Source organism: Bos taurus, chromosome 21 (assembly GCF_002263795.3).
Source record: "Bos taurus isolate L1 Dominette 01449 registration number 42190680 breed Hereford chromosome 21, ARS-UCD2.0, whole genome shotgun sequence".
In the NCBI taxonomy this organism is placed as follows: domain Eukaryota; kingdom Metazoa; phylum Chordata; class Mammalia; order Artiodactyla; family Bovidae; genus Bos; species Bos taurus.
Window position 1 is genome coordinate 56,173,322 of NC_037348.1, and position 11,676 is coordinate 56,184,997.

At 49.7% G+C, this 11,676-nt stretch overlaps 1 protein-coding gene across 5 annotated transcripts in view; it reads right to left on the bottom strand.

Moving 5' to 3' along the window:
* The window catches only part of CCDC88C (coiled-coil domain containing 88C), a 143,730-nt gene extending 133,202 nt beyond the window's left edge, over positions 1–10,528 (bottom strand). For 2 of the 5 annotated variants that reach the window (XM_059879049.1, XM_059879053.1), the window contains exons 1-3: positions 10,293–10,475; positions 9,423–9,523; positions 392–500 (exon numbers count right to left, since the gene is read on the bottom strand). In XM_059879049.1, coding sequence (XP_059735032.1) covers positions 392–500; positions 9,423–9,523; positions 10,293–10,352 — 270 coding nt within the window. In that variant the 5' untranslated portion in view covers positions 10,353–10,475. Of the gene's footprint in view, positions 1–391; positions 501–9,422; positions 9,524–10,292 lie in introns of those variants that run through there. The other 3 variants (NM_001102017.2, XM_059879050.1, XM_059879051.1) reach the window with 3 other exon arrangements.
* Positions 10,529–11,676: the final 1,148 nt, after the last annotated feature.

Consider the following 11,676-nt stretch of genomic DNA (forward strand, 5'->3'; position numbering starts at 1 on the left):
TGAATCGCTCCTGTACAGACTCGCCGAGCTGTGGGTGATAACCGTGCAGGGTGCCCCTCCCAGAGCCCTCATCAGCCAGGCCCCCCAAGACTGTGACCTGGGGCTGCGGCTGCGGACCAAGGCTCATCTCCCAGGCCCACCCGGCACCAGGCACGCTGTGGTGCACACGGCTCAAAGGATATTCCCTGGGCAGAATAAAGCAATCCCACCTCTGACCCTTCTCACAATGTCAGAGAAAAGATGCATGAGCAAACATGCCAAGTGTCAACAGGCAGCTAGCTGCCTGGCCACCACTTCCTCTCAGCTTCCTGTGGGGAAACCGTTCGAATGAAGGTATTGCCGGACGCACAGCAGGACTCCGGAGGGTGAGAGGGGGGGAGGACCGCCTTACCTGGTAGTAGGTCTTGATGTTTCTCACCAAGATGGTCAAGTTCTGAATGCGAAGGTTCACATCGTTGTTGACGTGCTTGTTGATGCGTTGATTTGTTGGCCTGGGATCTCTAGTGGGGATAAAAAATGATGAGAATGGAAATTGCACCTCCCAGCCCCTGCCATACCCCATCCTACCCCCGAGTGCTGAGTCCTCTTCAAGCCTAGGTCACTATGCAGCTGTGGCGAGTGTGGCTCAGGTCAAACCCTAAGTCTGCTACTGCCAAGCCGTGGAACCCTCAGGGGAGACATGTCACTTTCTGCTCCCCCTCCCCAAGCACCAAGCCCACCACCTGCCCTTAATCAATATTATTGTTTCCCCACTGCTGGCAGCAGCCACAAACGACCAAGTGTCAATGCTGACCCCGAAGTGACACTGTATAAAAGTCAGCTTTTGTTGCTCAGTCTCTAAGTTGTGTCCAACTCTTTTGAGACCCTCATGGACTGTAGAGCCTGACAGGCTCCTCTGACCATGGGATTTCCCAGGCAAGAATACTGGAGCAGGTTGCCATTTCCTTCTCTAGGGGATCTTCCCAACCCGGGGATTGAACTCGTGTCTCCCAGCATTGGCAGGTGGATTTCTTTTTCTTTTCTTTTCTTTCTTTTTTTTTTTTTAAACCACTGAGCCACCAATAACCTACCTCAAAATATATTTCAAGACTAAAGAGAACAGGACTTCCCTGGTGGTACAGTGGATAGGAGTCTGCCTGTCAATGCAGGGGACACAGGTTCGATCCCTGTTCCGGGAAGATTCCACATGCCGCAGGCAACTAAAGCACCTGTGCCCCAACTCCTGAAGCCCATGCACCTAGAGCCCCGTCCTCTGCAGCAAGAGAAGTCAACACATGAGAAGCCTGTGCACCCCAATGGAGGGCACCCCCTGCTCACTGCAACCAGAGAAAGGCCACATGCAGCAATAGACCCAGTGCAACCAGAAATAAATAAATATTGTTAAAAAATTGAGAGAGCTAACTTATTAAATAAAAGATAAAAAAGGATTAAAAGCTAAAAGCCAAACAAAGCAAATTATGCGAAATATCAAGAAAGGGGGGAAAATGGTACATTTTCTGACTTCATAAAAATCAGTAAAATCATCAATGTTCCACTTCACATGAGTCTCCTGTGTGTGTCACCGAGTGTTCATGCCTGTGATTTACATTCCAGGCAGACACTTCTGGCTCAAAAAACCGCCACCATGAGTCTGTGACACTATGTCGTGTACGCCACACCCTACAAGAAATGCTAAGAGACACAGATAATTGATGTGGGAAATCCCCAAGTGTCATTTCTTTTCCAAACTCAGGCAAAAGGCAGGTCTGGTTGTGATGAAACTCAAAATCTGAATCAAGTGATTTATAATATCACTCATCTACATACAGGACATTTCTCAAAAATTCTCAGTGTTAACGATGTTTCCTATTTGGAGAACAGACTGGACAAGAATGGATTTTCGCTCCCCACTCCCCCTACATACCACACACTGCTTTCTTTTCCTAACAAAGTCCTCCCGCCCATTCGACTGTCCCAAGACACCATGAAGGATGTCTCATTCAAATGAGGGCTGTGTTCATGGTTTCATCTGTCATCTGAGCCCCGTGATGAGGGTGCTGAGCCTCCTGGGGGCTGGTGTGACGGAAGAGAAACAGGTCTCTTCCTCCTTCCTTCGTACTCATGCCCCTCAATGATGATAGTGTGAGCACAGGAATGGGAATTTGGGGGAGTAAAGCAAATCAATTGCAATGCCATTTGGCTCTTTCAAAGCCAAAAATTTATACAAGATTAACCAATAGAAAAAAAAATCTACAAACTGAAATTATTTCAAATATCACTGCAGGCATAATTTCTTAATAACACAAGCTGTTTAAAATTCAACCATTAAGTAAATATTTGATATAAACTCTATGAGTCCTGACACTGTACTGCGTGTGTGCAAACCCCTTCATGAATCACGCTGCCATAATCAGCCATGGATTTTATTCAATCATCCTGCCTCCCCTAAAACAGTCATATGAGCACGTTGGGGCAACCAGAAGACCTCTTTTCAACTGTCCCCACTTTTTTCCTGGGACAAAGCTTCTTACTGTCCTCATATAGTACAGAGTCCTGCTAAGCCATTTACATGTCTCTTCTGGAGCTATTCATTACTGAGAAAAAAAAGGTTAACAGTCGCATGGAAATTAATTTAGCCATAGAGGAGGTATTCGGAATTTAAACCACAAAGGCATTTTAGCTAAAGAAGTATACCTAGCATGACAAAATAATTTATCTTACGGGTGCAATTCTCCTCCCTTTACTACAGAGACCTGAAGAGATGAGAGACAATTTCACAAAGTGATGAATGTGCTACTTACAACAGGAGAACTTAGGGCTTCCCAGGTGGCTCAGCGGTAAAGAATCCGCCTGTCAGTGCAGGAGACACGGGTTCGATCCCTAGGGAAGATCCCACACGCCGCAGGGCAATTAAACCCAGGCGCCACAGCTACTGAGCCTGTGCCCTAGGGCCCAGGAGCCGAAACAAGAGAAGCTACTGCAATGAGAAGCCTACGCATCACAACTAAGACCCAGCACCATTAATAAATGCATATTTTTTAAAAACATAGAACTTAGAGAAGATGCAGGTCCCAGTTTCCATTAAGTCAGACGGGACCACCTGAAGAGTACCAGGAGCCAGAGGACCTTAGCAAACACGTGGATGTTCACTGCACGAGCAAAGGCAAAACACACACCCGAGGTCTGGGCCTGGGAAGCCATCAGGTGACGGGGGAGCCTCTGACCATCCCCGCTCTTAGCCTCCAGTTCTAGGAAGCAACAGCTAATGGAAGCAACATTCCAAAATACGCTCACATTTAGTACATGAATAATTAGACTAATTATCATGATCATTATCTTAGCACTCCTTCCTTTAACTATGGCTTTCAAGGTAAAGAGAGATTAGAGAATAAATTGAACAGCAGTCAACTCTGGTTAAGGAAGGCCTATCCCTACTTGGCCTAGCATTGCATAACCCCCTCCCGTCCTGGAGCAGGAAATGGGTCAGAAGCCACTGATTCTGGTCTGGAAATGGGCCCAGGATGGGTCAAAGTTCTCTAGGCTCCATTGGGCTCATCTGCCAGGTGACCACAGGACTCTTCCGGCCCTAAAAGCCTACCGTTCCAGGAAGGCCAGGGCTGTACTGGCCAACGTGGTTCTTGATCCCAGGAAGATCACAGAACTACTGCAAGACTGTCTCCCTGAAAGCCATCAAAAGCAACAAGGCTCTTCTTTACATGACAGTCCTAGAACACAAAAGGCTGCCAGTCCCACACCGGGATGTGTGGGGCGCACAGAAGATAGGAGAGAGACACGGGTGCAAGAAAGTGTCTAGGAGCTTGTCCAAACTCGGAGACAAACAAGGCCAAAGTGCAGGGCCCTGAGGGCTTTCTTCTTGGGGAAAAAAAAAAAAGAAATCACTCTCCCTAAAATTTCAAAGAGAACTATAATTTAGACTTATAGCAACCTTGTCTCCCTCCTTTGAGAAAAGGTTAGCCCTGAACTTTCCATCATATTCCAATGACTCCTAGATTTAAAACTGAATCCAGAAAAAAAAAAAAAAAACCCGAATCAAGAAACCATGTTTGGGGACTTCCCCGGCAGTCCAGTGGTTAGGACTCCATGCTTCCAATGCAGGGTGTACAGGTCCAATCCCTGGTCGGGGAACCAGGATCCCACATGCCATGTGGTGTGGCCAAAATGTTTTAAAAATAAAGAAGAAATTATGTTTGATACAGATGATAGAGATACTGATAATCTATCATAGGTTGAGCCCAACATTATATAAAAATACATTAGGAAGATATATGTATATACCACAGATGACATCTGGGAGGCACCAGAATATTAATACTACTACCTTGACATGGTAAAATTATAGGCAGTGTTTGTTTTGCTCATCTATATGTTTCTCCTGAAGGAGGAAATGGCAATCCACTCCAGTAGTCCCATGGACAGAGGAGGCTGGTGGGCTACAGCCCATGAGGTTGCCAAGAGTCAGACGTGACTGAGCATACACATGCATCTATGTGTTTCTACCTTCCTACAACGAACATGAATTTTTTCATTTAACTTTTACAGACTCAAGGCCCCACGAAGAGTGTCACATGCTGCAGCCATCAAAGAATATCACTTAAGTTCATGAGTAAAAACTCTTTTTGCTCCAAGACTTTAGCACCAACACAAACTCATTCAACTAACAAGTATCTGCCCCTTTATACTCAGCTTTAACATCTGCAAAATGGGAACATAACTCCTCTTCTGGCACTCTAAGGAAAAAACTTATGTTCAAATGCTTTTTATTTTTTTCTCCCGAGAAAAGCACTTTTTAAAAGATATACTTATTGGAGGATAATTGCTTTACAATGATGTGTTGGTTTCTGCCATACAGCATCATGAATCAGCCGTAGGTACGCATATGTCCCCTCCCTCATGAATCTCCCTCCCACCTCCTATCCCATCCCACCCCTCTAGGTTGTCCCAGAGCACCAGGCTGAGCTCCCTGTGTCATACAGTAAATTCCCACTGGCTATCTCTTTTACATATGGTAATGTATATGTGTCAATGCTACACTCTCAGTTCGTCCCAACCTTTCCTTCCCTTACATAAGGTAATGTGTATGTTTTAATGCTGCTCTCTCAATTCATTGCACTCTCTCCTCCCCGCCCCACCCGGCTCCCGCTGTGTCCACAAGTCCATTATCTATGTCTGCGTCTCTATGCTGCCCCACATATAGGGTCATCAGAACCATTTTTCTAGATTCCATATATATGTATTAATATACAATACTCCAAATGCTTTTTAGAAGCTTAAGAAACTCTTCCATTGGCCTGCAGATATTTCCAACTTCTGAATAATGAATATATTATTCATAATTCTGCAGCTAGCACAAGGGGTTAGAAAGGAGTCTGAACAAAGCAAATAGTATTGGATTTAACGTAGGCCTTGCCCAGGTACAAGCTTTCAGTCCCAGTTTCCAACTGCACTCAACAGCCACTGCATCAACTCAGGTGTCCACTCTCATGTGGACAGATGCACACCAGCACAGGCATGTGTCCACACACATAAAGCCAGCTTCAGGCCTCGCTAACAATAATGATGACTGACATGATTGACATTTGTTGGGCATTTCCTATACATGCATAATCATATTTAATCTTCCCCAAATCTATAAAATACCATCCCGCTTATTACAGATCAGGAAATTGAGGCTTAGAGAGTTTAAGTAATTGGCCCAACGTAACAGAACCAGTATAGCAGAGGGAAGATTTGAATTTGTCTGCCTGATGCTAGAGTCAGAGCTCTCTTTTTTTTTTTTTGAGTATTTTCTTTCGGGCTTCCCTGATAGCTCAGTTGGTAAAGAACCTGCCTGCAATGCAGGAGACCCTGGTTCAATTCCTGGACCGGGAAGATAGGCTACCCACTCCAGTATTCTTGGGTTTCCCTTGTGACTCAGCTGATACAGAATCTGCCTCCAATGTGGAGACCTAGGTTCAATCCCTGGGTTGGGAAGATCCCCTGGAGAAGTGAAAGGGAACCCACTCCAGTATTCTGGCCTGGAGAATTCCATGGACTGTATAGTTCATTGGGTCATCAAGAGTCAGACAGGACTGAGTGACTTTCACTTTAAAGTCTTTATTGAATGTGTTACAATATTGCATCTGTTTTAGGTTTTGGCTTTTTGGCTGTAAGACATGTGGGACCTCAGCTCCCTGACCAAGAATCGAACCTGCACTCCCTGCATTGGAAGGCAAAGTCTCAACTGGACCACCAGGGAAGTCCCTGGAGTCAGAGCTCTTAATTTTCCTATGAGACTGTGAAAAGCATGTCCACAGTGAATTAGACATCTTGTTTTCCCCTTGGGGACCAGTAGGTACCCCGGGAAAGTGCATCCACAGAGGAGCTATTCAGCAAGTTTTCCCAAGCCGCTCCATCCACACCACTCAGTGCCTCACTTCATTCAGGAATTCTCCTGGACCTGGGCCTCCCCTGAAAGCTGAGCCCACAGGGCTTTCCTGCTTTCAGGCACTCATGTCACCGAGAGGCCTGGCGAGAGACTACCACTCCAGCCTTCTTCCGTTCCCAGAGACAATGCCCAGGTGCAGTCACATGACCCCCAGCCAGCCTCCATATGGCTCTCAAGTGTTAGGTAACACCCCTCTTGTCTGAGCTCTGGCAACACATTAGCACACTGCTCTCTGCAATTTTCTCAGCTCCTACCAACCTGGAGAGAATTTATCAAAAGAGGCGAACTGCACACAGTAGGGGCCAGCAGCATGGGAGATAAGGCACAACAGCCTTATCGCTTACCCACTAGTTAGCCTGACACTTGGCAGAAGTGAAAACAGGCTTGGCTTAAGTACAGTGTTAGATGTGGGCTAGGATGTGGCTCCCACAGTCCAGTTTTCCCTCCGTCTCGTTAGGAGAGGGCTAAGACTTAAGAATTATTAAGAGCCTAAGAACATAGTGGGAAAGTAGACTGGAAAAAAAAAAAAACTTTTCAGCAGCGATGCAAATCCTTTCTGGACTAAGAAGGGAGACACGTAACTACATAACTGACACCAACACTTACTAAGTGGCAGGCACTGTGTTAACTGCTAATACAGCACTCACTTCATCCTCACAACCATCTCTTAAGGGAGGTACTTTTCCTGCCCATTTTACAGATGAGGAAACTGACATGGTAGTGATGTGCCCAGCAGCACAGGGCTTGCATGAGACCTAGGGTTTGAAGGTTACACAAGCAGGTTACACAGGCTTTTGACACTAGGACTAAAACTTTCTTTTTAAATTGAGGTCCTTTTTACACAGGGTGAAATGCATGTATCTTAAGTCACAGCTTGATGAGTTTTGAAAACTGAAATATACTCCAGTCAATACATGGACCATTTCTACCGCCCTTAGACGTTCCCCTGTGGACCTCCCTGGTGGTCCAGTGGCTAAGACTCCATGCTCCCAATGCAGGGGGCTCGGGTTCGACCCCGGGGTCAGGGAACTAGATCTCACATGCCACAACCAAGACCTGGACCAGCCAGCCAAATAAATGAATAAGTACTAAAGAAAAGAAGTTCCCTTGTGCCCCCTTTCCGATCAACCCCTACCTACTTCCAAGAGCAAACAATGCTGATTTGTCACCTGGAGCAGGGTTATTTTGCTCACTCACTCAGTAAACAGCATGCAAGTGGCACCTCCCTCCTTATGTCCTTCTAGAAAGCCACCCAGCTTCCCCACTGCTCTCTTTCTTGGTGCCTAACTCTGGCCAGAGGACCCAGAACCATTGCTTGAGGCCTGAGAAGCTGCAAACATATCAGTTCTCACTTGCAGGACCATTACCTTGGCACATCACAGAGGAGAAAGTAACACTGAAAATTGTCAAGGGGAAGGGAGAAGCCCTTCACACTGCATTTAGCTTCGGGGCTAAGTGTGAACAAGTGATGAGCTGGCAATTCTCAAAGGAATGGTCCAACAGGCTTTCCTGATTTACAAGCAAGTGGTAAACGCTTCAGGAATTCCAAAGGTCAGGGAAGAAAGAGAAACAGTCCCAGGGCTTTTGTTCTCCCCTCGCCTGGGTGTAAAACTCTGAATGAAAAAGCCGGGGATACTGCTGGTTTTTTTAATTAAACAGGACAGGTTGAAATTTCACTGGTTGTTGCACCAACTGGAATCCAGCAATTTTGGGGGGTCTAACAGGATGAAGAGGGGAAATAGTTGCCAGAACTTGAACGTGCCATGAGACAACCCCAGGAAAACTCCTTCTTGTGAACTGAGAAGTGCTGCCAAGCTGACAAGAGATTCGTCATTTTAGAATCTAATCAAACTCAAGACAGGTAACATTGGTAGTGTCTTAAAAAACATTAAAACTGAGATGTCTCTGCCACAGCATGACATCAAGTAACTTATTACGCTACAGGAGCAATGACCTCAGGAAATTGTTTAAAATAGATCTTTGTAGGTAGATCTATTTAAACCTCTTTCGGAATATACCAAAGCTGACCCTTCCTCCTCCCACAGGGGGCCACAAATGCAGCTGATTCTCATCAGCTAATGAGTTCCTGGCTCAAGATGACAACTTGCTTAGCTGCAGGTGAGTAGGTGAGCACAAGGGCCTGATCCACGGAGAACATTGGCTCCAAGTGCCTATGAATCATACAGACACTCAGTTCCAATATGTTCCCTGCACTTTCTGAGTTAAAAACAGAACGCAGTGGCAGGAGCCAACACCTACATGTGGCAGGCTGTCAATCAAACAGGCGCTGCAGAATGCAGCAACAGGAAAGGATGTGGTCAAACATGCTAGCAGGTGTAACCTCCACCAAAACTCTGTTTAAACCCAAGCCTCAAGACAAAGAGCACCAAAGCATTCTGGCTCCCCAGGCCTCTCCCAACACAGTGACTTTTCAATCCAATTTATAAGAAGGAACTTAACCAATTGCACTTGCTCTGGGGCAACTGGAAACACAAGATTAAAGGGAGGCAGAAACACAGGCATCCTGACCTTGAATGAAACTTTATAGTCACTCACGGATGCTCTGGTCCCACCCGACACTTCCTGTAACCAAACACTCTCCGTTCGTTACAGCTCCTTGCCCCCCAAAAGAAAGGTTGTTTTTCTTTTTTTTTCTGTGTCATTGTCATATAACATGTAAGTCCCTGAGTTCCAAGTCAATTGCAACATGTGGATGACAGTCACTCAATTTCAAATTCCTTTCACCAAACATCTGACCAAACTACTGTCCTGGAGTTCTTCACACCCAACAAACCAGGAAAAGACACCATTAATACCGACCAAACTACTGTCCTGGAGTTCTTCACACCCAACAAACCAGGAAAAGACACCATTAATACCGAAATACCAGTTCTCTGCCCACATGCAGAGAACATTGCAACTTCACATTCTATTTCTACAAACTTAAATTCGACTTTCCGAGGCATCATTCCTTCCTTTCTCCCGGAAGGTAACTCACATTTGCAACATGATTTGGTTCAGAAAGATGCCATCCGCTAAATCCATGTACATGGTCAGGTTGTCCTGGTTGCCGCTTCCGAATGGGCCAAAAGTTTTCACCTGCGGGGAGGGGAACGCAGAGAGTAAGGCAGTAAAAGTCACCCCTACGCGCTCAGTCTAAAGCTCTCCAGGTGGGCAGAGAGGCCCTGGGGGCAGAAGGGAGTCACCCACGGCCACCCACCCTTCCACAGCACCCTTCTCCCGGGCCTCGGTCCCCCTCCCCGTGGCAGGCAACGGAAGCGAGACAGCAGAAAGAAAACTTCCTCGCCACTTTTCTGCGGCGTCTCAGAGCGGAAAGAAAATAAACTAAAGGGGACTTTTCAATAAATTTCTCACGTCTCAGATCTATTGGAAATCACAGCGCCCACCCTAGCCTGTACATGTTCTTACTCGAAACCCCCTAATCTCCACTGCCCTCCACCCGTTGGTCTCAGGGGTTCAGAAACTACACGAGGATATCTTAGGGGAGTGGGTCCTTTTTCCAAGAGGTCAAGCCATGCGCCCAGGGTGACCACTAGGACCCTGTCGCTCCAGGGCCGGCGGCCCAACGCCCTGGCGGGAACAGGTGTACCCGCTCAGCACCCCCGCCCGGCCGAGAGCAAGGCGGGGTCCTGCACCCGGCGCGCCGTCTCCAGAGTTGGAAATAACCCCAGACCCCGGGACACTGACCGCGACCCTGGCTGGGGGTGGGGGACGGAGGGCACTTGATGAATCCTCTGGGTCCAAGGGCTACCCGGGGCCCCGGCTGGGTCGGGTTTAACTGCGATCGCCAGCGGGCGGGAGAGGAGCCGGTGCCCCAACAATGGGGCGGGGAGCCAGGCACACTCACCCAGGTCACCAACGGGCTCTGCAGGAAGAGCTCCATGAGCTCCGAGACCGTCACGTCCATGCTGAGGCTGCGCCCGCCGGCTCCGCGCCCCGCGTCCCCGTCCCCCGCGCCGAGGCACAAAGCGGCTCTGGCAGCGAGCAACCGGCGCGGGGTTGCGGCGGCTCGCGCCCGGGAGACAAAGGCGGGGCGCGAGCCCACGTTCCGCGGCTTCGGCGGCCCCGCGCCCCGCCCGGGGCTGGGGGAAGGGGAGGGCCCGCCGCTCGGGGAGGAACAATGCGGGCGGCAGCCCCGCCCCTTGGCGGCCCAGGGCGATCGGCGCGCCGCCTCGCGGTGCTGGTGCCGGGAGTCCCGGCGCGGGCGCGGCGGCGCCAGGAGGGGGCAGCGGCCCTCACGTGTGCAGGGGGAGGGGGCGTCCCGGCCGCCCGCACGTGGGGCTGCCGCCGCGTGCAGATGCAGAGAGCGCTACCTCGGCGGGCTTGGGGCCCCAACACGTGGCTCCTAGCTGAGCCCGTGCGTCGGCCACCCGGCCCCGGCGCTCGGTGCGGGCCTGAGCGCAAAAGAACGTGGGTCCCAGCCTCTGCCTCCCCGGGTGCGCGCGTGGGAGACCGAGGGGGAGCGGGGTGCGCTGCCCACCCATGTCGATTCGGGCACACCACACGCTGGAGGCCCAGCGGAGCCCACCACCGCCAGGCTGGCGGCCCCCAAGCAGGTGCAGCGCATCGGCCGCGCGGAGCCTCCCAGGTGCCGCCGAGGCCCCGCTCGGCTCCGTGGCGACAGGCCCAAGCCCGCCAGCCTCAGGTGCTGGGGTCGACCTCGTGGGCAGGTGGGGCGCAGGCCCGGAAGTCAGAGGAGGAAAGTTGGTGTTGAGTTTAAGCCGTAGGAGCGCGACCTCTTGCGCCCCACAGTGCCACCTCCCAGGCTGCTAGCCTTTTAGAAGTTATCGCAGAAAAACGCGTGTTGTGGCCGCCCCGACCTGGACCCGCCCCAACTGGGACACCCCCTCCCTCCAACCCCAACACCACCGCCGCTTTGCCAAGAGTGAAGCCAGATTCCGGATTCCTACTTGGAGGACGTAGCGGCAGCTTGGTGGTAGGCGACAGGAAAGAGCACAAGTGCCCCAACTGGATGGAAAGCCAGCCCTGGGCCCAGACCCACACCTCCCTGCTGAGACAGCTGCGGTGGATCGGGCGGGTCTCTGCCACCTCACCTTGGGCCGGTAATAATTTCACACTACGATCATTGTTCAAAACATTGTACACAGTTAAACTAGTCGAATCCTCAAGAGTTTCCCAGGTGAGCCCACCGGTGCAGTATTGACCTGAAAGAGCCTAGCATAATTGGTGGCGAGTATACAGTAGGCGCTAAATGGCTGCTGGTTGGTTTG